The 25787-nt window shown below is 47.7% G+C and overlaps 1 protein-coding gene across 13 annotated transcripts in view; it reads right to left on the reverse strand.

The window, feature by feature from the left end:
• The window catches only part of LOC106560530 (microtubule-associated serine/threonine-protein kinase 2), a 329712-nt gene that overhangs the window by 110574 nt on the left and 193351 nt on the right, over positions 1-25787 (reverse strand). For 12 of the 13 annotated variants that reach the window (XM_045687861.1, XM_045687862.1, XM_045687859.1 and 9 more), the window contains one exon: positions 14363-14394. In XM_045687861.1, coding sequence (XP_045543817.1) covers positions 14363-14394 — 32 coding nt within the window. Of the gene's footprint in view, positions 1-467; positions 1975-14362; positions 14395-25787 lie in introns of those variants that run through there. The other variant, XM_045687865.1, reaches the window with a different exon arrangement.

The following is a 25787-nucleotide window of genomic DNA, read 5'->3' on the forward strand; positions in this document are numbered from 1 at the left end:
GGGCAGTGGAGCCCCTCATACTCCCCAGTGCCAGCTCTCTGTTGGCAGGCTGGGTAGAGAGGGGCCATATGGGGCTGGTCTAAACAGGCTTGGACCCCCTGGTGAGTGGCCAGAATGGGTGACAATATGACCCTGGCAGCAGTCTGCTGTGTGCATGTGTCTGTCTCTGACTGGGCAGTGACCTGGTATTCACACTATCCCCCCCTAACCTCTCCCCGTTCTTTTCTTCCTCTCTTTCCCTCACCGCTCCTCCCGTTTTTCCGTTAAGGCTGAGTGCTAATGTGTGTTTCCATGGCTGTGAGTGCGTGTGTGATGTGTACTGCATGTTTGAGGGGTGTAAGCGGACACTGCCTGGCCCTGTCAATCACTCTACTCTCAGACCTACAGCTCCACAACACACAGAGGGAGGGAATCACACACATACCGTAAGGGCAGTTAACCCTTTGTGGTCAGTGTGCGTGTCTTACTGGATATGCAGGTCAGGAGCTCCTGGCCTCTCCTTCCTCCTCTTCATCATGTTTCCAACGGCAATGGTAAACCAAGGGGCTGGCTCGGGGAGTCAGTGCTGCTCCAGTGAACTCTGCCACCTGTCCATCAAAGCCATGCTGGCCAATGAGCTGACAGCTCACTTCCTCTCAAAACAACAACACTGCAAAACAGACTCAGCCCTCACGGACTACTCATTCATAACACACAATGAGAAGAACAGTGTGTGTGAGTAACAAAATCCAAAATCAAGTTGCTCTCTTGCTGTGTGGTTTAGACTGGTCAGTACATAGACAGGTATGCCAGGTATCTAGGCTAGTGTTAGACTGGTCAGTACATAGACAGGTATGCCAGGTATCTAGGCTAGTGTTAGACTGGTCAGTACATAGACAGGTATGCCAGGTATCTAGGCTAGTGTTAGACTGGTCAGTACATAGACAGGTATGCCAGGTATCTAGGCTAGTGTTAGACTGGTCAGTACATAGACAGGTATGCCAGGTATCTAGGCTAGTGTTAGACTGGTCAGTACATAGACAGGTATGCCAGGTATCTAGGCTAGTGTTAGACTGGTCAGTACATAGACAGGTATGCCAGGTATCTAGGCTAGTGTTAGACTGGTCAGTACATAGACAGGTATGCCAGGTATCTAGGCTAGTGTTAGACTGGTCAGTACATAGACAGGTATGCCAGGTATCTAGGCTAGTGTTAGACTGGTCAGTACATAGACAGGTATGCCAGGTATCTAGGCTAGTGTCCTCAGTGTTCTGTTCTCATCTAATACTGGCAAAGCAGGGCTTTACAGCTGAGCACTGATGAGTCACACACACCATGTCTCTACCTGACCCAGCTAGAACAACATCCAACCACTCTGTTCCCTGTCTTATAAACACACACTGGTACATACAACCACAGTCACACACACAACACCAAAACACAAGCACAGTGAGCAGTCAGCAGCTTTCTACAAGATTCCTCAAGTCCCGTGGGTCAGACCAGAAACCAAACAGTAAGAGGGGTTTCTGTGTCCCCCCCTGTCCTGGCTCGCTGACCACTCCACTGACAGGGTCACAGGTCAAGTATAGGTTAGCATTGGTTCAAAAAGCCGTTACATAAATCCTCCACAGGCACCAGTGTTTGGGAGAGCTGCTCTGAGTATCCCCGGGCTAAGATCCCTGATCCCGGGGAAGGCTTGTCAGTTAGTCCCTTGGTTCAGAGGAGTGTCCTTGAGGTCTGGCTGACTGCTCTTTCTGACAGTCTGACAGGGGTGTCCAAAGGGAGAACTTGGCCATGGTCACTGCCTCTTCAGCTAGTGAGAGAGAGAGAGAGAGAGAGAGAGAGAGAGAGGAGAGAGAGCCTGTCGCCTGAGCTACTGTCACCCACACTGTGAGCAGTAGAGTACAGAGAGAGAGAAGTCCAGAATACAGTGACACACAGCCCTACTACACTCAGCTGACAGCCAGGCACAGAGCATTCTCATGATATCACAAGACCCTGAGGGATGTGCAGCTGTCACGCCTAGCCTTACCCTGCCTTATCCTGGCTAGCCTTACCCTCCCTCCCCCTCTCCACACCTCACCCCTGTCTTACCCTGCCTTATCCTGGCTAGCCTTACCCTCCCTCCCCCTCTCTCTACACCTCATCCCTGTCTTACCCTCCCTCCCCCTCTCTCTACACCTCACCCCTGTCTTATCCTGCCTTATCCTGGCTAGCCTTACCCTCCCTCCCCCTCTCTCTACACCTCACCCCTGTCTTATCCTGCCTTATCCTGGCTAGCCTTAACCTCCCTCCCCCTCTCTCTACACCTCACCCCTGTCTTACCCTGCCTTATCCTGGCTAGCCTTAACCTCCCTCCCCCTCTCTCTACACCTCATCCCTGTCTTACCCTGCCTTATCCTGGCTAGCCTTAACCTCCCTCCCCCTCTCTCTACACCTCACCCCTGTCTTACCCTGCCTTATCCTGGCTAGCCTTAACCTCCCTCCCCCTCTCTCTACACCTCACCCCTGTCTTACTCTGGCTCCCCCTCTCTCTACACCTCATCCCTGTCTTACCCTGCCTTATCCTATCTAGCCCTCCCTCCCCCTCTCCACACCTCATCCCTGTCTTACCCTGCCTTATCCTATCTAGCCCTCCCTCCCCCTCTCCACACCTCATCCCTGTCTTACCCTGCCTTATCCTATCTAGCCCTCCCTCCCCCTCTCCACACCTCATCCCTGTCTTACCCTGCCTTATCCTGGCTAGTCCTCACTCCCTCCCCCTCTACACATCCTCAGTGTCTTACCCTGCCTTATCCTGGCTAGTCCTCACTCCCTCCCCCTCTACACATCCTCAGTGTCTTACCCTGCCTTATCCTGGCTAGTCCTCACTCCCTCCCCCTCTACACATCCTCAGTGTCTTACCCTGGCTAGCTATTCTTCCCTCCCCCCTCTTGTCTCTCTCTACCCCTAATCCTCCTGTTCTCTCCTGTCCCCATTCTCTGTCTTTGGAATCAGAGGTACATCAGTGTCCCTGGTGAGGGAGCCTGTCTACGTGTGGGTTAAATGCAGCTCACATGCAGTGACGGCAGGGACAATGGATCTGAATCAATCAGGCTACAGTAGAGGCTTTGGTTACAACTAGCGTAGCGCTGTAGCATCACTAGGCTAATCCCACCTGATTAGTGGACTGACGTATGACCACACGGCTACAGGACATGAGACTGTCATTACCCAGACTAATCTACTTTAACAGTCTTGGACCGGTTCCATAAGAGAAAGGCCATCAGCAGAGGTAGTTAACTGTTACAGTAAACTCCAATACAGGGTCAAGGTTGGGTTCTGATTAGGTTAGACTGTGGTCAGAGAATAGAGAGCAGATACGTACGACTGTGGGTATAAACGGGAGGATGATGTGTGTGTGTGTGTGTGTGTGTGTGTGTGTGTGTGTGAGAGAGAGAGTGAGAGCAAAAGAGAGAGCGAGTGAGGACACGAATGAAGTGAAACTATCATAACGTCTCACGCCCGCCCGCCCGCCCGCCCGCCCACACACACACACACACACACACACACACACACACACACACACACACACACACACACACACACACACACACACACACACACACACACACACACACACACACACACACACACACACGCACACGAACCACCCCGCAGCACCCAACTGAGCGGAAATAAAGACAGACTTTCACAAGGCAGGCCTGTCTTCAAAAGACACTGTTGGGTACTAGAGATAAAATAAACAACTTTGGTGGCGGGACGGGCTGGCACCAGAGTTCTAAATAGACCAGCAGCATGGATCCAGTGGTGGATACTGAGCTGTTCCAGGAAGAGAGAGGGTGAGACTGTAGAGCTACAGATCTGCTCCATCCTAATGACCTTTCACCTTTACCCTTTACTCAGTGTCAGTCAAGCCTTCAAGAGGGACAGAACACCCTCAGACAGGCAAACAGGTGACACTGTGACAGCTTAACCACACACACCCAGGCTCAACCACACACACCCAGGCTCAACCACACACACCCAGGCTCAACCACACACACCCAGGCTCAACCACACACACCCAGGCTCAACCACACACACCCAGGCTCAACCACACACACTCAGGCTCAACCACACACACACAGGCTCAACCACACACACACAGGCTAAAGTAACACACACCCAGGCTCAACCACACACACCCAGGCTCAACCACACACACCCAGGCTCAACCACACACACCCAGGCTCAACCACACACACCCAGGCTCAACCACACACACCCAGGCTCAACCACACACACACAGGCTAAAGTAACACACACCCAGGCTCAACCACACACACACAGGCTCAACCACACACACACAGGCTAAAGTAACACACACAGGCTCAACCACACACACCCAGGCTCAACCACACACACCCAGGCTCAACCACACACACACCCAGGCTCAACCACACACACACCCAGGCTCAACCACACACACACAGGCTCAACCACACACACCCAGGCTCAACCACACACACACCCAGGCTCAACCACACACACACAGGCTCAACCACACACACACAGGCTAAAGTAACACACACACAGGCTCAACCACACACACCCAGGCTAAAGTAACACACACAGGCTAAAGTAACACACACAGGCTCAACCACACACACCCAGGCTAAAGTAACACACCCAGGCTAAAGTAACACACACACAGGCTCAACCACACACCCACAGGCTCAACCACACACACACACAGGCTAAAGTAACACTACCTACAGTTGAAGTCAGAAGTTTACATACACCTTAGCCAAATACATTTAAACTCAGTTATCACAATTCCTGACATTTAATCCTAGTAAATAAATCCCTGTTTTAGGTCAGTTAGGATCACCACTTTAATTTAAGAATGGGAAATGTCAGAATAATAGTAGAGAGAGTGATTTATTTCAGCTTTTATTTCTTTCATCACATTCCCAGTGGGTTAGAAGTTAACATACACTCAATTAGTATTTGGTAGCATTGCCTTTAAATGGTTTAACTTGGGTCAAACGTTTCAGGTAGCCTTCCACAAGCTTCCCACAATAAGTTGGGTGAATTTTGGCCCATTCCTTCTGACAGAGCTGGTGTAACTGAGTCAGGTTTGTAGGCCTCCTTGCTTGCACACGCCTTTTCAGTTCTGCCCACAAATTTTCTATAGGTTTGAGGTCAGGGCTTTGTGATGGCCACTCCAATACCTTCACTTTGTTGTCCTTAAGCCATTTTGCCACAACTTTGGAAGTATGCTTGGGGTCATTGTCCATTTGGAAGACCCATTTGCGACCAAGCTTCAACTTCCTGACTGATGTCTTGAGATGTTGCTTCAATATATCCACATAATTTTCCTTCCTCGTGATGCCATCTATTTTGTGAAGTGCACCAGTCCCTCCTGTAGCAAAGCACCCCCACAACATGATGCTGCCACCCCCGTGCTTCACGGTTGGGATGGTGTTCTTCGGCTTGCAGGCCTCCCCTTTTTCCTCCAAACATAACGTGGGTCATTATGGCCAAAAGGTTTTCTCCAAAAAGTACGATATTTGTCCCCATGTGCAGTTGCAAACCGTAGTCTGGCTTTTTTATGGCGGTTTTGGAGCAGTGGCTTCTTCCTTGCTGAACGGCCTTTCAGGTCATGTCGACATAGGACTCGTTTTACTGTGGATATAGATACTTTCTACCAGTTTCCTCCAGCATCTTCACAAGGTCCTTTGCTGTTGTTCTGGGATTGATTTGCGCTTTTTGCACCAAAGTACGTTCATCTCTAGGAGAAGGAACGCGTCTCCTTCCTGAGCAGTATGACAGCTGCGTGGTCCCATGTTGTTTATACTTGTGTACTATTGTTTGTACACATGAACGTGGTACCTTCAGGCACTTGGAAATTGCTCCCAAGGATGAACCAGACTTGTGGAGGTCCACATTTTATTCTGAAGTCTTTTGATTTTCCCATGACATCAAGCAAAGAGGCACTGAGTTTGAAGGTAGGCCTTGAAATACATCCACAGGTACACCTCCAATTGACTCAAATGATGTCAATTAGCCTATCAGATGCTTTTAAAGCCATGATATCATTTTCGGGAATTTTCCAAGCTGTTTGAAGGCACAGTCAACTTAGTGTATGTAAACTTCTGACCCACTGGAATTGTGATACAGTGAATTATAAGTGAAATAATCTGTCTGTAAACAATTTTTGGAAAAATCACTTGTGTCACGCACAAAGTAGATGTCCTAACCGACTAGTTTGTTAACAAGAAATTTGTGGAGTGTTTGAAAAAATAGTTTTAATGACTCCAACTTAAGTGTATGTAAACTTCCGACTTCAACTGTATGCGGTAGGGGTGTTAACATATAAACGTTAAAAGGTTACATTTTTTTTAACAAAAGTTTGATTTTTAACGTTAATAAAAATACCAAACCAGGGCCTCCAGAGTGGCGCATCGGTCTGAGACTGAATCTCAGTGCTTGAGGCGTCACTATAGACCCGGGATTGATCCCAGCTTCTTCCGTGTGGCGGGCCGGGCGCCTGCGGCTGGCTTCGGTTGTCAGTTGAACGGTGTTTCCTCCGACACATTTGTGCGGCTGGCTTCTGGGTTAAGCGGGCAGGTGTTTTTAAAATTGTATTTTTCACCTTTATTTAACCAGGTAAGCCAGTTGAGAACAAGTTCTCATTTACAACTGTGACCTGGCCAAGATAAAGCAAAGCAGTGCGACAAAAACAACAACACAGAGTTACACATGGAATAAATAAACGTACAGATGTGTGCAAATGGAGTAAGGAGGTAAAGGCAATAAATAGGCCATCGAAATTGGGGAGAAAAAGGGGGCAAAAATATAATAATTAAAATAATACCTAACCAAAAAAGGCGGTGTTATTTCACGTAGATGGAGAAAGTGGGTCAATTTCCACAACAACTAAGAGCGTTGAAGCGCGAAGCTCAACTTCTCCGCTGTTTTGGTGCCCTGGCTAACACGCTGTAACAGTGTGAAGCAAACCCGTGCACATGCGCAGTTATTACTGTGGGTGACTATGTGAGAGTGAAGTGTCTCGCTCATCTCAATATCCTAGCCTATTCATTGATGATAGGCCCTGCATTACTGAAGTTGCAAAACATTGCAAGCCAAGAAATGAGGAGATAAAGCTTTTGATTGCTGATAGATAGGCCTAGTGAACTGTTCTGAATCTGTCTGCCTGGTGGCCGACCTGCCTATACTGTGCCCCTCCCTCTCCATTCCTCGCTAGCTCGCTATGAAAGATGGAAGTGTTTGTGTTCTTGGAAGTACGGCAAATCCTCCGTTCCAGAAATACTGAACCTTAGGAGTCGGGAGTAAAATCTTGACACTGAAATGAGAGTCGACGTGCAAGGAGTCGAGGAATCAATTATTTTGGAGTCGACTCTCCACCACTACGTCATCATCGTTAATAACAGGTGGAAAAATGGCAGAGAAAGGCAAGCGACAGCAGTCCTGTATGATAATACTTTGAGAAGTTAAATGAGAAGGAAGTGCAGCTGCATTGTGAATTCACAAGTCATTTTTATGTACCTTTATCGCTTTAATGGAAACCGAAAAATTAAATGGCAGTTTAAACGTTAAAATTCCATTTGTCACATCACTACTCTACGGTCTTAATGGAAAGTCATCACGTAGAAGTATCAATCACAATGTCTTGTGCAGCCTATATTCGGTATCTCTTTGGTATCAACACTCCATAGCATGCTATAGCATATGACGTTTGCTGAAAACTGAGGAGAAATGGTCTGTTCCATGTCTGCCCTCGGCTGAATCTAGTTGATGATCCCTGTTGTTGGGCCCAGTGGAGATCTGACTGGCTATAGCAGTCCCTTTCCTCTCTCTCACCCACTCACCCCCCTCTCTCTCTCATCCCACATCTCTCTCTCACGCCCCTTTCTCTCTCTCATCCCCCCCCCTCTCATCCCCCCTCTATCTATCGCTCACCACCTCTCCCTCACCCCCCCTCTCTCAATCTCATCTCCCCTCTCTCTCTCTCTCTCTCTCACCCCCCTCTCTCCATCTCACCCCCCTCTCGCTCTCTCTCTCTCATCGTCCTCTCTCTCTCACCCCATCTCCCTCTCTCACCCCCCTTTCTCCCTCTCTCACCCCCCTCTCCCACCCACCCCTCTCTCACCCACCCCTCATCATTTTTAAAGCAGACCCCTCTCTATCTCGTGTTAGTAACAGAGATCTAGAGAGCCCCACCAATGGTAGTGACAGTTTCTGTGTAGCCGTTACACAATCCTATGTTTGGATGGATGTGCTCACAGACCATGCCCAGGTCCCTCAAGTCCTCATCAGCAGAGTAAAACCCTCATCAACTTTCTCTAACTTCATGTTCCTCTTTCCACCGGTCTTCAAGGCTGTGTTATACAGCACACAGTACACACAATGGGGTCCTTGAAGGCTGCTACAGTACACTATACCTGGCTGCTACAGTACACTATACCTGGCTGCTACAGTACACTAGACCTGGCTGCTACAGTACACTAGACCTGGCTGCTACAGTACACTAGACCTGGCTGCTACAGTACACTATACCTGGCTGCTACAGTACACTATACCTGACTGCTACAGTACACTATACCTGACTGCTACAGTACACTATACCTGGCTGCTACAGTACACTAGACCTGGCTGCTACAGTACACTAGACCTGGCTGCTACAGTACACTAGACCTGGCTGCTACAGTACACTATACCTGGCTGCTACAGTACACTATACCTGGCTGCTACAGTACACTATACCTGGCTGCTACAGTACACTAGACCTGGCTGCTACAGTACACTAGACCTGGCTGCTACAGTACACTAGACCTGGCTGCTACAGTACACTAGACCTGGCTGCTACAGTACACTATACCTGGCTGCTACAGTACACTAGATCTGGCTGCTACAGTACACTAGACCTGGCTGCTACAGTACACTAGACCTGGCTGCTACAGTACACTATACCTGGCTGCTACAGTACACTAGACCTGGCTGCTACAGTACACTAGATCTGGCTGCTACAGTACACTAGACCTGGCTGCTACAGTACACTAGACCTGGCTGCTACAGTACACTAGACCTGGCTGCTACAGTACACTATACCTGGCTGCTACAGTACACTAGATCTGGCTGCTACAGTACACTAGATCTGGCTGCTACAGTACACTAGACCTGGCTGCTACAGTACACTAGACCTGGCTGCTACAGTACACTAGACCTGGCTGCTACAGTACACTAGACCTGGCTGCTACAGTACACTAGACCTGGCTGCTACAGTACACTAGACCTGGCTGCTACAGTACACTAGACCTGGCTGCTACAGTACACTAGACCTGGCTGCTACAGTACACTATACCTGGCTGCTACAGTACACTATACCTGGCTGCTACAGTACACTAGCTCTGGCTGCTACAGTACACTATACCTGGCTGCTACAGTACACTAGACCTGGCTGCTACAGTACACTAGACCTGGCTGCTACAGTACACTATACCTGGCTGCTACAGTACACTATACCTGGCTGCTACAGTACACTAGACCTGGCTGCTACAGTACACTAGACCTGGCTGCTACAGTACACTAGATCTGGCTGCTACAGTACACTAGACCTGGCTGCTACAGTACACTAGACCTGGCTGCTACAGTACACTAGATCTGGCTGCTACAGTACACTAGATCTGGCTGCTACAGTACACTAGACCTGGCTGCTACAGTACACTATACCTGGCTGCTACAGTACACTAGACCTGGCTGCTACAGTACACTAGACCTGGCTGCTACAGTACACTAGACCTGGCTGCTACAGTACACTAGATCTGGCTGCTACAGTACACTATACCTGGCTGCTACAGTACACTAGATCTGGCTGCTACAGTACACTAGACCTGGCTGCTACAGTACACTAGACCTGGCTGCTACAGTACACTAGACCTGGCTGCTACAGTACACTAGACCTGGCTGCTACAGTACACTATACCTGGCTGCTACAGTACACTATACCTGGCTGCTACAGTACACTAGACCTGGCTGCTACAGTACACTAGACCTGGCTGCTACAGTACACTAGATCTGGCTGCTACAGTACACTAGACCTGGCTGCTACAGTACACTAGACCTGGCTGCTACAGTACACTAGATCTGGCTGCTACAGTACACTAGATCTGGCTGCTACAGTACACTAGACCTGGCTGCTACAGTACACTATACCTGGCTGCTACAGTACACTAGACCTGGCTGCTACAGTACACTAGACCTGGCTGCTACAGTACACTAGACCTGGCTGCTACAGTACACTAGATCTGGCTGCTACAGTACACTATACCTGGCTGCTACAGTACACTAGATCTGGCTGCTACAGTACACTAGACCTGGCTGCTACAGTACACTAGACCTGGCTGCTACAGTACACTAGATCTGGCTGCTACAGTACACTATACCTGGCTGCTACAGTACACTAGATCTGGCTGCTACAGTACACTAGACCTGGCTGCTACAGTACACTATACCTGGCTGCTACAGTACACTAGACCTGGCTGCTACAGTACACTATACCTGGCTGCTACAGTACACTAGACCTGGCTGCTACAGTACACTATACCTGGCTGCTACAGTACACTAGATCTGGCTGCTACAGTACACTAGACCTAGCTGCTACAGTACACTAGACCTGGCTGCTACAGTACACTATACCTGGCTGCTACAGTACACTATACCTGGCTGCTACAGTACACTATACCTGGCTGCTACAGTACACTAGACCTGGCTGCTACAGTACACTATACCTGACTGCTACAGTACACTAGACCTGGCTGCTACAGTACACTAGATCTGGCTGCTACAGTACACTAGACCTGGCTGCTACAGTACACTAGACCTGGCTGCTACAGTACACTAGACCTGGCTGCTACAGTACACTAGACCTGGCTGCTACAGTACACTATATCTGGCTGCTACAGTACACTATATCTGGCTGCTACAGTACACTATACCTGGCTGCTACAGTACACTAGACCTGGCTGCTACAGTACACTAGACCTGGCTGCTACAGTACACTAGACCTGGCTGCTACAGTACACTAGACCTGGCTGCTACAGTACACTATACCTGGCTGCTACAGTACACTATACCTGGCTGCTACAGTACACTATACCTGACTGCTACAGTACACTATATCTGGCTGCTACAGTACACTATACCTGGCTGCTACAGTACACTATACCTGGCTGCTACAGTACACTATATCTGGCTGCTACAGTACACTAGACCTGGCTGCTACAGTACACTATACCTGGCTGCTACAGTACACTATACCTGGCTGCTACAGTACACTAGACCTGGCTGCTACAGTACACTAGACCTGGCTGCTACAGTACACTAGACCTGGCTGCTACAGTACACTAGACCTGGCTGCTACAGTACACTATACCTGGCTGCTACAGTACACTATACCTGGCTGCTACAGTACACTAGACCTGGCTGCTACAGTACACTAGACCTGGCTGCTACAGTACACTATATCTGGCTGCTACAGTACACTAGACCTGGCTGCTACAGTACACTATACCTGACTGCTACAGTACACTAGACCTGGCTGCTACAGTACACTAGATCTGGCTGCTACAGTACACTAGACCTGGCTGCTACAGTACACTATACCTGGCTGCTACAGTACACTAGACCTGGCTGCTACAGTACACTATACCTGGCTGCTACAGTACACTATACCTGGCTGCTACAGTACACTATACCTGGCTGTTACAGTACAATATACCTGGCTGCTACAGTACACTAGACCTGGCTGCTACAGTACACTAGACCTGGCTGCTACAGTACACTATACCTGGCTGCTACAGTACACTAGACCTGGCTGCTACAGTACACTAGACCTGGCTGCTACAGTACACTAGACCTGGCTGCTACAGTACACTAGACCTGGCTGCTACAGTACACTAGACCTGGCTGCTACAGTACACTAGACCTGGCTGCTACAGTACACTATACCTGGCTGCTACAGTACACTAGACCTGGCTGCTACAGTACACTAGACCTGACTGCTACAGTACACTATACCTGGCTGCTACAGTACACTAGACCTGGCTGCTACAGTACACTAGACCTGGCTGCTACAGTACACTAGACCTGGCTGCTACAGTACACTAGATCTGGCTGCTACAGTACACTATACCTGGCTGCTACAGTACACTAGATCTGGCTGCTACAGTACACTAGACCTGGCTGCTACAGTACACTAGACCTGGCTGCTACAGTACACTAGATCTGGCTGCTACAGTACACTATACCTGGCTGCTACAGTACACTAGATCTGGCTGCTACAGTACACTAGACCTGGCTGCTACAGTACACTATACTTGGCTGCTACAGTACACTAGACCTGGCTGCTACAGTACACTATACCTGGCTGCTACAGTACACTAGACCTGGCTGCTACAGTACACTATACCTGGCTGCTACAGTACACTAGATCTGGCTGCTACAGTACACTAGACCTAGCTGCTACAGTACACTAGACCTGGCTGCTACAGTACACTATACCTGGCTGCTACAGTACACTATACCTGGCTGCTACAGTACACTATACCTGGCTGCTACAGTACACTAGACCTGGCTGCTACAGTACACTATACCTGACTGCTACAGTACACTAGACCTGGCTGCTACAGTACACTAGATCTGGCTGCTACAGTACACTAGACCTGGCTGCTACAGTACACTAGACCTGGCTGCTACAGTACACTAGACCTGGCTGCTACAGTACACTAGACCTGGCTGCTACAGTACACTATATCTGGCTGCTACAGTACACTAGATCTGGCTGCTACAGTACACTATACCTGGCTGCTACAGTACACTAGACCTGGCTGCTACAGTACACTAGACCTGGCTGCTACAGTACACTAGACCTGGCTGCTACAGTACACTATACCTGGCTGCTACAGTACACTATACCTGGCTGCTACAGTACACTATACCTGACTGCTACAGTACACTATATCTGGCTGCTACAGTACACTATACCTGGCTGCTACAGTACACTATACCTGGCTGCTACAGTACACTATATCTGGCTGCTACAGTACACTAGACCTGGCTGCTACAGTACACTATACCTGGCTGCTACAGTACACTATACCTGGCTGCTACAGTACACTAGACCTGGCTGCTACAGTACACTAGACCTGGCTGCTACAGTACACTAGACCTGGCTGCTACAGTACACTAGACCTGGCTGCTACAGTACACTATACCTGGCTGCTACAGTACACTATACCTGGCTGCTACAGTACACTAGACCTGGCTGCTACAGTACACTAGACCTGGCTGCTACAGTACACTATATCTGGCTGCTACAGTACACTAGACCTGGCTGCTACAGTACACTATACCTGACTGCTACAGTACACTAGACCTGGCTGCTACAGTACACTAGATCTGGCTGCTACAGTACACTAGACCTGGCTGCTACAGTACACTATACCTGGCTGCTACAGTACACTAGACCTGGCTGCTACAGTACACTATACCTGGCTGCTACAGTACACTATACCTGGCTGTTACAGTACAATATACCTGGCTGCTACAGTACACTAGACCTGGCTGCTACAGTACACTAGACCTGGCTGCTACAGTACACTATACCTGGCTGCTACAGTACACTAGACCTGGCTGCTACAGTACACTAGACCTGGCTGCTACAGTACACTAGACCTGGCTGCTACAGTACACTAGACCTGGCTGCTACAGTACACTAGACCTGGCTGCTACAGTACACTATACCTGGCTGCTACAGTACACTAGACCTGGCTGCTACAGTACACTAGACCTGGCTGCTACAGTACACTATACCTGGCTGCTACAGTACACTAGACCTGGCTGCTACAGTACACTATACCTGGCTGCTACAGTACACTAGACCTGGCTGCTACAGTACACTAGACCTGGCTGCTACAGTACACTAGACCTGGCTGCTACAGTACACTATACCTGGCTGCTACAGTACACTAGACCTGGCTGCTACAGTACACTAGACCTGGCTGCTACAGTACACTAGACCTGGCTGCTACAGTACACTATACCTGGCTGCTACAGTACACTAGACCTGGCTGCTACAGTACACTATACCTGGCTGCTACAGTACACTAGACCTGGCTGCTACAGTACACTAGACCTGGCTGCTACAGTACACTATACCTGGCTGCTACAGTACACTAGCTCTGGCTGCGCCCGGTTCAGTGCAGTTCTCCAAAGAGGCTTTCCTGTTTAGAGACAGGCAGTGAGAAAGATGCCTCTGCACTCAGGGAGTCTGAAGAAGTGAATCAAGAATAGAGATAGAATGGTGACAAGTACTCACAAACTGGCCCTCCTTGGAAGACTGAGCTCCTTCTGCAAGAGAGGGAGAGAGAGAGAAAGATATGTCAGTGTGGTTGTCATCAGAAACATGGATGAATACAATGTTAAATTGATTTGCTATTTGGGATGTAAATAAAATGTATTCCGCTTTAATAGACATTTCTGCTTGACATCAAGAGGAAAAGCATGTGTCATTAATACCCTGAGAATTACACTAGGTGGCACTGTGATACCATCTGAATTGGTTGAGTAGAAAAGCAAATAGTCATGTATTGTTTACAGGGGGTGTACACAGAGCACATCATGATGATCAATGGTTTATGTTTTAATGGTCAATGACAGGTATTCACAGCTTGTTCAGTGTAAATACACAATCTAGAAGTAGGTTATTTCCATCATAATGAGATTCCTTGACCTTCAGTTTTCAAACACATCCACTAGGTGGCAGAGGAGTAGCCATAGCAAGGGCCAAGCCAGAGAAACCGCTCTCCTTTGAGAGGACAAGGTTCTGTAGCTACAACAGCAGGTTCTGTCGCAACAACAGCAGGTTCTGTCGCAACAACAGCAGGTTCTGTCGCTACAACAGCTGGTTCTGTCGCTACAACAGCAGGTTGTGTAGCCATATAGTAGAAAGTTCTGTCGCAATAGTAGCAGGTTCTGTAGCTACAACAGCAGGTTCCGTATATAGTAGCTGGTTCTGTCGCAATTGTAGCAGGTTCTGTCGAAATAGTAGCAGGTTCTGTCGCAACAACAGCAGGTTCTGTAGCTACAACAGCAGGTTCTGTATATAGTAGCTGTTTCTGTCGCAATAGCAGCAGGTTCTGTCGCAACAACAGCAGGTTCTGTATATAGTAGCTGGTTCTGTCGCAATAGCAGCAGGTTCTGTCGCAACAACAGCAGGTTCTGTATATAGTAGCTGGTTCTGTCGCAATAGTAGCAGGTTCTGTCGCAACAACAGCAGGTTCTGTCGCAACAACAGCAGGTTCTGTCGCAACAACAGCTGATTCTGTAGCTACAACAGCTGGTTCTGTAGCTACAACAGCAGGTTCTGTAGCTACAACAGCAGGTTCTGTAGCTACAACAGCTGGTTCTGTAGCTACAACAGCTGGTTCTGTCGCAATAGTAGCAGGTTCTGTCGCTACAACAGCAGGTTCTGTAGCTATATAGTAGAAAGTTCTGACGCAATAGTAGCAGGTTCTGCCTCCCTCCCTGCCTGCCTGTCTCCCTGCCTGCCTGTCTCCCTGTCTCCCTCCCTGCCTCCCTCCCTGCCTGCCTGTCTCCCTGCCTGTCTCCCTGCCTGCCTGTCTCCCTGCCTCCCTCCCTGTCTCCCTGTCTCCCTCCCTGCCTCCCTCCCTGCCTGTCTCCCTCCCTGCCTCCCTCCCTGCCTGTCTCCCTGTCTCCCTCCCTGTCTCCCTCCCTGTCTCCCTCCCTGCCTGTCTCCCTGCCTGCCTGTCTCCCTGCCACCCTCCCTGTCTCCCTGTCTCCCTCCCTGCCTCCCTCCCTGCCTGTCTCCCTCCCTGCCTCCCTCCCTGCCTGTCTCCCTGTCTCCCTCCCTGTCTCCCTCCCTGCCTGTCTCCCTCCCTGCCTGTCTCCCTGCCTGCCTGTCTCCCTGCCTGCCTGTCTCCCTGCCTCCCTCCCTCCCTGCCTGTCTCCCTGCCTGCCTGTCTCCCTGCCTCCCTCCCTGCCTGCCTCCCTCCCTGCCTGTCTCCCTCCCTGCCTGTCTCCCTGCCACCCTCCCTGTCTCCCTGCCTGCCTCCCTGTCTCCCTGCCTGCCTCCCTCCCTGTCTCCCTGCCTGCCTCCCTGTCTCCCTGCCTGCCTCCCTCCCTGTCTCCCTGCCTCCCTGCCTGCCTCCCTGTCTCCCTGCCTGCCTCCCTCCCTGTCTCCCTGCCTCCCTGCCTGCCTCCCTGCCTGCCTCCCTGCCTGTCTCCCTGCCTGCCTCCCTCCCTCCCTGCCTGCCTCCCTGTCTCCCTGCCTCCCTGCCTGCCTCCCTGCCTGTCTCCCTGCCTGCCTGCCTCCCTGCCTGCCTCCCTGCCTGCCTGCGTGTGTCTATGCTCCGCAGTGTGGAGTGTGAGTAAGTCGGGGCTTCTGAGTCAGCGGAACTCTGCGTTTCCTAGAGTCTCTAAATGAACAACAACAACAATAACAACATAGCCCTCAGGAGTAAACAGGCTGATTCCATTGGAGAACAGAACAGGACTAATGTCATTGACAGCGTGTCTGTGTGCTGCAGAGCCCGGTAACACATTCACTCTATTCCCCTCTCTCTGAGGGCCAAGAGGCCTCAACTCAATTAGCCTGTTCAGAGCTCAGCTAGAGAGCTCAGCAGACCGGCTGATGTATAGATCTTATCAGGGGACTGGAGTGAGCAGGACCAGACCCACTAACTCCATGGAGGAGGAGGAGGGGGGATGGTGGAGTAAGGCCAGGCAACACAGTGACACAAGACAGGATACTATCAATAATACAGCTTTATTAGAAACACAAACAGGGGTAGATGTTATGAGGGTTCAGGGGCTGAAGCGAGAGTGAGGGGGGGGGAATGGACGAGAGAGGAAGGGGAGAAGAGAGGAAGGAAGGGGAGAGAGGAAGGGAGGGACAAGAGGAAAGGGAGAAGAGAGGGGAAGGGAGGGAGAGAGGAAAGGGAGAAGATGGAGGAAGGGAGGGAGAGAGGAAAGGGAGGAAGGGAGGGGAGAGAGGAAACGGAGAAGAGAGAGGAAGGGACGGATGAGAGGAAAGGGAGAAGAGAGAGGAAGGGTGGGAGGGGAGAGAGGAAAGGGAGAAGAGAGAGAAAGAGTGGGAGGGGAGAGAGGAAAGGGAGAAGAGAGAGAAAGAGTGGGAGGGGAGAGAGGAAAGGGAGAAGAGAGAGAAAGAGTGGGAGGGGAGAGAGGAAAGGGAGAAGAGAGAGGAAGGGTGGGAGGGGAGAGAGGAAAGGGAGAAGAGAGAGGAAGGGTGGGAGGGGAGAGAGGTAAGGGAGAAGAGAGAGGAGGTACGTTCTGCCAACCAGCCACCCACACATTACCCTGTGTAATGTGAAAGGATGACTCTCAGCATCTCTGTCGCTGTGTGTGGCTGCAGCTGCACCCCATCTTTGAGTGAGGATATTCACCTCCTCCCCAACACCCCTGAAACACACTACTGAAGACTTCCTGCCCGCGCACACAGCAGGGTTAGGGAAATGTAGTGCCGGACATTTGACAGGCAGCCCTTTAATGATATTTGATCAATTTACCAGACCCATATGCATTGGGTGCATCACCTGATCAGGGCGTCTAGCCACGCTGCTCAGAATGACAGAAATGACATTCAGGTAAATCATCTGAACAGAACATGCAACTCAAGGATGCATATGTGTCTCTTTACCGAATTCCAACGCACACTTTGAAGATGTTAGAATAACAGCCAACAAGACAAGTAATGAACAGTAAAATCAGTAGCCTACAGAATGTTAATCTGCTATGCCCCATAGCATAGCAAGTAATGAACAGTAATGAACAGTAAAATCACTAGCCTACAGAATGTTAATCTGCTATGCCCCATAGCATAGCAAGTAATGAACAGTAATGAACAGTAAAATCACTAGCCTACAGAATGTTAATCTGCTATGCCCCATAGCATAGCAAGTAATGAACAGTAATGAACAGTAAAATCACTAGCCTACAGAATGTTAATCTGCTATGCCCCATAGCATAGCAAGTAATGAACAGTAATGAACAGTAAAATCACTAGCCTACAGAATGTTAATCTGCTATGCCCCATAGCATAGCAAGTAATGAACAGTAATGAACAGTAAAATCACTAGCCTACAGAATGTTAATCTGCTATGCCCCATAGCAGAAAAGTTGACCTATTCTATTCTTCAGCTTGTCGTTCTATTTGAGAAAGAAATACAACCAGTAGGGCTTAGCCACATCAAACACAAACTGTAAAGGCTGATGTAACAGATCAGAACGTTCAGTTAAAAGTCTTGATAAACTCCTTCACATTATAAGCACAAGGCAGAAGGCTATGCGCGAATGTTCATTCCATAATGCAATTAGCGGGAAAACAGTGTTGTCAAAAGCACACTGCACATGCGAGTGTTTTCATGTGACGGATTTCATGTGACAGAGATTAAAATATCTGTTACAAATGTAGAAAGAGGTGAGATCTAAAGATGCAACAACTAGCAGGGTTTACTAATGTGACTAGGATTGTGCCTTTGGCTACTGGATAATTAAATAAATTGGATTTAAAAAAAACTATAGAACATGACAGAAATGGGCAACAAACAATTAAGTCTGTTTTCAAAATGCACACTGCCTGCTGAAGCCTGCCTACCGTTGCCTATATGTACTTGGATGGCGAATGGGAAGCACACTTCAATTAGCAGTTGAGAAATACACGATTCCATTTAGAATTGTTACGCAATGATTGGGCTTAGAAAAGCATGTTTCACTCCAGCAGCAACGAACGAGCTGTTTGAGAAGTAGCAGCTCTCGTGCTGTCTGACAGACTTTCCGCTCACACACGTGCGTACACACACACACGTACACGCAAGCACACAAGTGTAAGCACACACACGCACAAGCGTGCACGCACACACAAGCGCACGCACGTACATACCAGCTGGCCAAGTAACCTCTCAAAGGCAGGGTGATGATGAAATTAGATGGAGTGACAGTTTGGATGGCAGCCACAGCACAAAAAGCCAAAAGCAATCTCCTCGATGGTATACAAGCATCAATATTCCTCTAGGTCCAACCATCATGACAGAGAGAGGAGAGGAGAGACAGAGAGGAGAGATAGGGAAATGAGAGAGAACGGGAGAGAGAGACAGAAAGGAGAGATAGGGAAAGGAGAAAGAACGGGAGAGAGAGAGAGGTGAGATAGGGAAATGAGAGAGAGGAGAAATAGGGAAATGAGAGAGAACGGGAGAGAGAGAGGAGAGATAGGGAAATGAGAGAGAGGAGAAATAGGGAAATGAGAGAGAACGGGAGAGAGAGAGGAGAGATAGGGAAATGAGAGAGAACGGGAGAGAGAGAGAGAGAGAGAGAGAGAGAGAGATAGGGAAATGAGAGAGAACGGGAGAGAGAGAGGAGAGATAGGGAAATGAGAGGGAGGAGAAATAGGGAAATGAGAGAGAACGGGAAGAGAGAGAGAGAGAGAGAGAGAGAGAGAGAGAGATAGGGAAATGAGAGAGAACGGGAGAGAGAGAGGAGAGATAGGGAAACGAGAGAGAACGGGAGAGAGAGAGAGAGAGAGAGATAGGGAAATGAGAGAGAACAGGAGAGAGAGAGAGAGAGAGAGAGAGAGAGAGAGAGAGAGAGATAGGGAAAGGAGAGAGAACGGGAGAGAGAGAGAGAGAGAGAGATAGGGAAATGAGAGAGAACAGGAGAGAGAGAGAGAGAGAGAGAGAGAGAGAGAGAGAGAGAGAGAGAGAGATAGGGAAATGAGAGAGAACAGGAGAGAGAGAGAGAGAGAGAGAGAGAGAGGAGAGATAGGGAAATGAGAACAGGAGAGAGAGAGGAGAGATAGGGAAATGAGAGAGAACGGGAGAGAGAGAGAGAGGAGAGATAGAGAAATGAGAGAGAACGGGAGAGAGAGAGAGGAGAGATAGGGAAATGAGAGAGAACAGGAGAGAGAGACAGAAAGGAGAGAGAGCGGGCTGTACCACATGGTAATCTGGTCAAGTACACTCAGCCAGGACATTTGGCGGGTTGCTGATGTAGGCAGATATGAGAGAGAGATACAGCCCTGCCCTGAGCTAAATGCTCACATAACATTAACTTTCCAGGTGAAAGATGGCATGACGGAACCCAACACTCCCACCCTGTGTATAGTATGCTACTAGACAGATCAGATAAAGATATATTGAATTGACAGATGTAGGCCAAGGCTTCATCAAGTGTCTAACCCAACCTTCTGTCAATGGTAGAAGTGTGTCCACTAGTCAATAGCTAACAGACAGCCATGGCTCTGTTCCCCCTGCCTGCTCTGTCAGTGAGGAGAGGGGTGAGTGACAGGCCTGGCAGTGCCAGCAGGGTGGCTGGAGAGCGGGCACAGACATGTGGGCAGAGGGTACCTCCCTGAGGCCATGGTGACTGACTGACAGACACACATACTGACAGAAGGACAGGTCTGCTGAGTGGGCCAGTACAGAGGACCAGAGGAAAGTGAGTTAAATAATCCATCAGGAGTTGCCTGGCATATCATCATACACACAGCTAGGTATGCGCGCACGCACGCACGCACGCACGCACGCACGCACGCACGCACGCACACACGCACACACGCACACACACACACACACACACACACACACACACACACACACACACACACAGAGTGTGGAGGGCCAGTACCTGTCATTTAGACATTACCATGATAAACTAACAACCTCTTACAGACTACCAGGGTTTAGAACTTTTGTTATTCACTTTACACTGCAGCCATACTTCACACGGCAGCGCTAATTTACACGGCAGCGCTACATTATACACCAGAGCTACTTTATACACCAGAGCTACTTTATACACCAGCACTGCTTTAAACACCAGCACTACTTTACACACCAGCACTACTTATACAGCAGCCCTACTTTATACAGCAGCCCTACTTTATACACCATCACTACTTTATACACCATCACTACTTTATACACCAGCGCTACTTTACACAGCAGCACTACTTTATACAGAAGCCTTAATTTATACAGCAGCCCTACTTTATACACAATTTCTACTTTAAACACCAGCACTACTTTAAACACCAGCACTACTTTAAACACCAGCACTACTTTATACACCAGCACTACTTTATACACAATTGCTACTTTATACACCAGCACTACTTTACACAGCTGCACTACTTTACACACCAGCGCTACTTTATACACCAACAGTACTTTACACAGCAGCACTACTTTATACACAATTGCTACTTTATACACCAGCCCTACTTTATACAGCAGCACTACTTTACACAGCAGCACTACTTTACACAGCAGCACTACTTTATACACCAACAGTACTTTACACAGCAGCACTACTTTATACAGCAGCACTACTTTATACACCATCGCTACTTTAAACACCAGCACTACTTTATACACCGGCCCTACTTTATACAGCAGAATTAATTTATACAGCAGAACTACTTTATACACCAGCCCTACTTTATACAGCCGCATTACTTTACACAGCAGCCCTACTTTATACAGCAGGTCTACTTTATACAGCAGGCCTACTTTATACAGCAGCATTACTTTATACAGCAGGCCTACTTTATACAGCAGCATTACTTTACACAGCAGCATTACTTTATACAGCAGCCCTACTTTATACAGCCGCATTACTTTATACAGCAGCCCTACTTTATACAGCAGGTCTACTTTATACAGCAGGCCTACTTTATACAGCAGCACTACTTTATACAGCAGCATTACTTTACACAGCAGCATTACTTTATACAGCAGGCCTACTTTATACAGCAGCATTAGTTTATACAGCAGCCCTACTTTATACAGCAGCATTAGTTTATACAGCAGCCCTACTTTATACAGCAGCATTACTTTACACAGCAGCACTACTTTACACAGCAGCACTACTTTACACAGCAGCCCTACTTTATACAGCAGCCCTACTTTATACAGCAGCCCTACTTTATACAGCAGCCCTACTTTATACAGCAGCCCTACTTTATACAGCAGCCCTACTTTACACAGCAGCCCTACTTTACACAGCAGCCCTACTTTATACAGCAGCATTACTTTATACAGCAGCATTACTTTATACAGCAGCATTACTTTACACAGCAGCACTACTTTACACAGCAGCACTACTTTATACAGCAGCACTACTTTATACTAGAGGTCGACCGATTAATCGGAATGGCCGATTAATTAGGGCCGATTTCAAGTTTTCATAACAATCGGTAATCGGTATTTTTGGCCACCGATTTGCCGATTTTTTAAATTATTATTTGTATTTTTTAAAATGTCTTTTTTATTCTTTTTTACCTTTATTTAACTAGGCAAGTCAGTTAAGAACACATTCTTATTTTCAATGACGGCCTAAGAACGGTGGGTTAACTGCCTTGTTCAGGGGCAGAACGACAGTTTTACCTTGTCAGCTTGGGGATGCAACCTTACGTTAACTAGCCCAACGCTCTAACCACCTGCTTTACGTTGCCAAGGTAAGTTGCTAGCTAGCATTAAACTTATCTTATAAAAAAACAATCAATCAATCATAATCACTAGTTAACTACACATGGTTGATGATATTACTAGTTTATCTAGCCTGTCCTGCTTTGCATATAATCGATGTGGTGCGCATTCGTGAAAAAGGACCGTCTTTGCTCCGACGTGTACCTAACCATAAACATTAATGCCTTTCTTAAAATCAATACACAGAAGTATATATTTTTAAACCTACATATTTAGCTAAAAGAAATCCAGGTTAGCAGGCAATATTAACCAGGTGAAATTGTGCCAGTTCTCTTGCGTTCGTTGCACGCAGAATCAGGGTATACAGAATCTGGCTCGTTGCGAACTAATTTGCCAGAATTTTACGGAACTATGAAATAACATTGTAGGTTGTGCGATGTAACAGGAATATTTAGACTTATGGATGTCACCCGTTAGATAAAATACGGAACGGTTCCGTATGTCACTGAAAGAATAATGTTTTCGAGATGATAGTTTCCGGATTTGACCATATTAATGACCTAAGGTTTATTATATTATAGTTAAGTCTATGATTTGATATTTGATAGAGCAGTCTGACTGAGTGGTGCTAGGCAGCAGCAGGCTCGTAATAGTCAAAGGTATATGGTTTAGAGAGAAATAGTCGACGCGTCATAATTCCTGTAATAACTTGCGGCTGAACTTGAAAGGGGTTCCTTCGTTATTTTACCGTTCATGTCTTCCATAGAGAATGTCTTGATCTACTTCAAAAAAGGTCTGTGTTTTGTGCTTAAACCGCCTCGGCGTTTTGAGACCCGTGTAAATCTCACTAGGTAACGTTTGTCAACATATTTTCATAAATCCACTCTACAAAAAAATGTATCTTCGCTTATATTGATCAGAGTTATATCCTATGGATATCTACACAGTTATAAAATTGGCAAGGTGGTGTAAGCCTAAACCAAACACAGACCTTATTTTAAGTTAATCTAAAAATATCCTATGGAATAAATGAAGGAACCGCTTTTCAGATTTTGCTAGAAGGTGTCATGGGAATTGTGACTCGCACTTTGGTAGACAATTCTTACCATGCCCATTATTAAAATAGGATTTCCTGCATATAGAAATTACAGTTTTTGTTTTCAGCATTCATCACAGGTAACTTAAACTCTATTTTTATTATTCAAACAGTTGAGAGTATTTGTCTCCTAAGCAGACTCTTCAGTATCGTTGTCACTTCAGAGCTGTGTGTGTGTGTGTATATATATACAGTGGGGCAAAAAAGTATTTTGGCCCATTCCTCCATGCAGATCTCCTCTAGAGCAGTGATGTTTTGGGGCTGTCGCTGGGCAACACGGACTTTCAACTCCCTCCAAAGATTTTCTATGGGGTTGAGATCTGGAGACTGGCTAGGCCACTCCAGGACCTTGAAATGCTTCTTACGAAGCCACTCCTTCGTTGCCCGGGCGGTGTGTTTGGGATCATTGTCATGCTGAAAGACCCAGCCACATTTCATCTTCAATGCCCTTGCTGATGGAAGGAGGTTTTCACTCAAAATCTCACGATACATGGCCCCATTCATTCTTTCCTTTACACGGATCAGTCATCCTGGTCCCTTTGCAGAAAAACAGCCCCAAAGCATGATGTTTCCACCCCCATGCTTCACAGTAGGTATGGTGTTCTTTGGATGCAACTCAGCATTCTTTGTCCTCCAAACACGACGAGTTGAGTTTTTACCAACCATTTTGGTTTCATCTGACCATATGACATTCTCCCAATCCTCTTCTGGATCATCCAAATGCTCTCTAGCAAACTTCAGACGGGCCTGGACATGTACTGGCTTAAGCAGGGGGACACGTCTGGCACTGCAGGATTTGAGTCCCTGGCGGCGTAGTGTGTTACTGATGGTAGGCTTTGTTACTTTGGTCCCAGCTCTCTGCAGGTCATTCACTAGGTCCCCCTGTGTGGTTCTGGGATTTTTGCTCACCGTTCTTGTGATCATTTTGACCCCACGGGGTGAGATCTTGCGTGGAGCCCCAGATCGAGGGAGATTATCAGTGGTCTTGTATGTCTTCCATTTCCTAATAATTGCTCCCACAGTTGATTTCTTCAAACCAAGCTGCTTACCTATTGCAGATTCAGTCTTCCCAGCCTGGTGCAGGTCTACAATTTTGTTTCTGGTGTCCTTTGACAGCTCTTTGGTCTTGGCCATAGTGGAGTTTGGAGTGTGACTGTTTGAGGTTGTGGACAGGTGTCTTTTATACTGATAACAAGTTCAAACAGGTGCCATTAATACAGGTAACGAGTGGAGGACAGAGGAGCCTCTTAAAGAAGAAGTTACAGGTCTGTGAGAGCCAGAAATCTTGCTTGTTTGTAGGTGACCAAATACTTATTTTCCACCATAATTTGCAAATAAATTCATAAAAAATCCTACAATGTGATTTTCTGGATTTTTTTTCTCATTTTGTCTGTCATAGTTGACGTGTACCTATGATGAAAATTACAGGCCTCTCATCTTTTTAAGTGGGAGAACTTGCACAATTGGTGGCTGACTAAATACTTTTTTGCCCCACTGTACATACAAAAAATTAATCGGCAGCAGCTTTTTTGGGCCTCCAATAATCGGCATCGGCGTTGAAAAATCATTATCGGTCGACCTCTACTTTATACAGCAGCACTACTTCAAAAAGCATACTTTATACAGCAGCACTACTTTATACAGCAGCACTACTTTATACAGCAGCATTACTTTATACAGCAGCACTACTTTATACAGCAGCACTACTTTATACAGCAGCACTACTTTATACAGCAGCACTACTTTATAGCCAGAGCCACATGGAAAAGTAGGTGGCATTTAAAAGTTAAAAACCCACTGTTTTTATCTTTATACACTACTGTACTCTCCACTCAGCCCTAACAGTGTGACTGAACAATGTTAAATAATAGAAATAGCTGCTAATGCGTTATTGACCTGTTTGGCCAGTTTGGCACACTGTTTTTAGAACGCTCCCAATAATTTGCTATGATTGGCTAAGTTCACCTCTAAGCGCACCGGTACATCTCCCATCTCATTTTAGCCAATATTAGATGCACAAGGCAGTGATTTCACCACCACAGAAGAGAGAATGAAGACGGTGAAACCAGCTAATGATCCCTGCTCATAAAAACACCTCTAATACATCTCTCTCTAATACATATCTCTCTCTCTAATACACATCTCTCTAATACATCTCTCTTCTCTAATACACATCTCTCTCTCTC

The sequence above is a fragment of the Salmo salar genome, chromosome ssa10 (assembly GCF_905237065.1).
Source record: "Salmo salar chromosome ssa10, Ssal_v3.1, whole genome shotgun sequence".
NCBI lineage: Eukaryota > Metazoa > Chordata > Actinopteri > Salmoniformes > Salmonidae > Salmo > Salmo salar.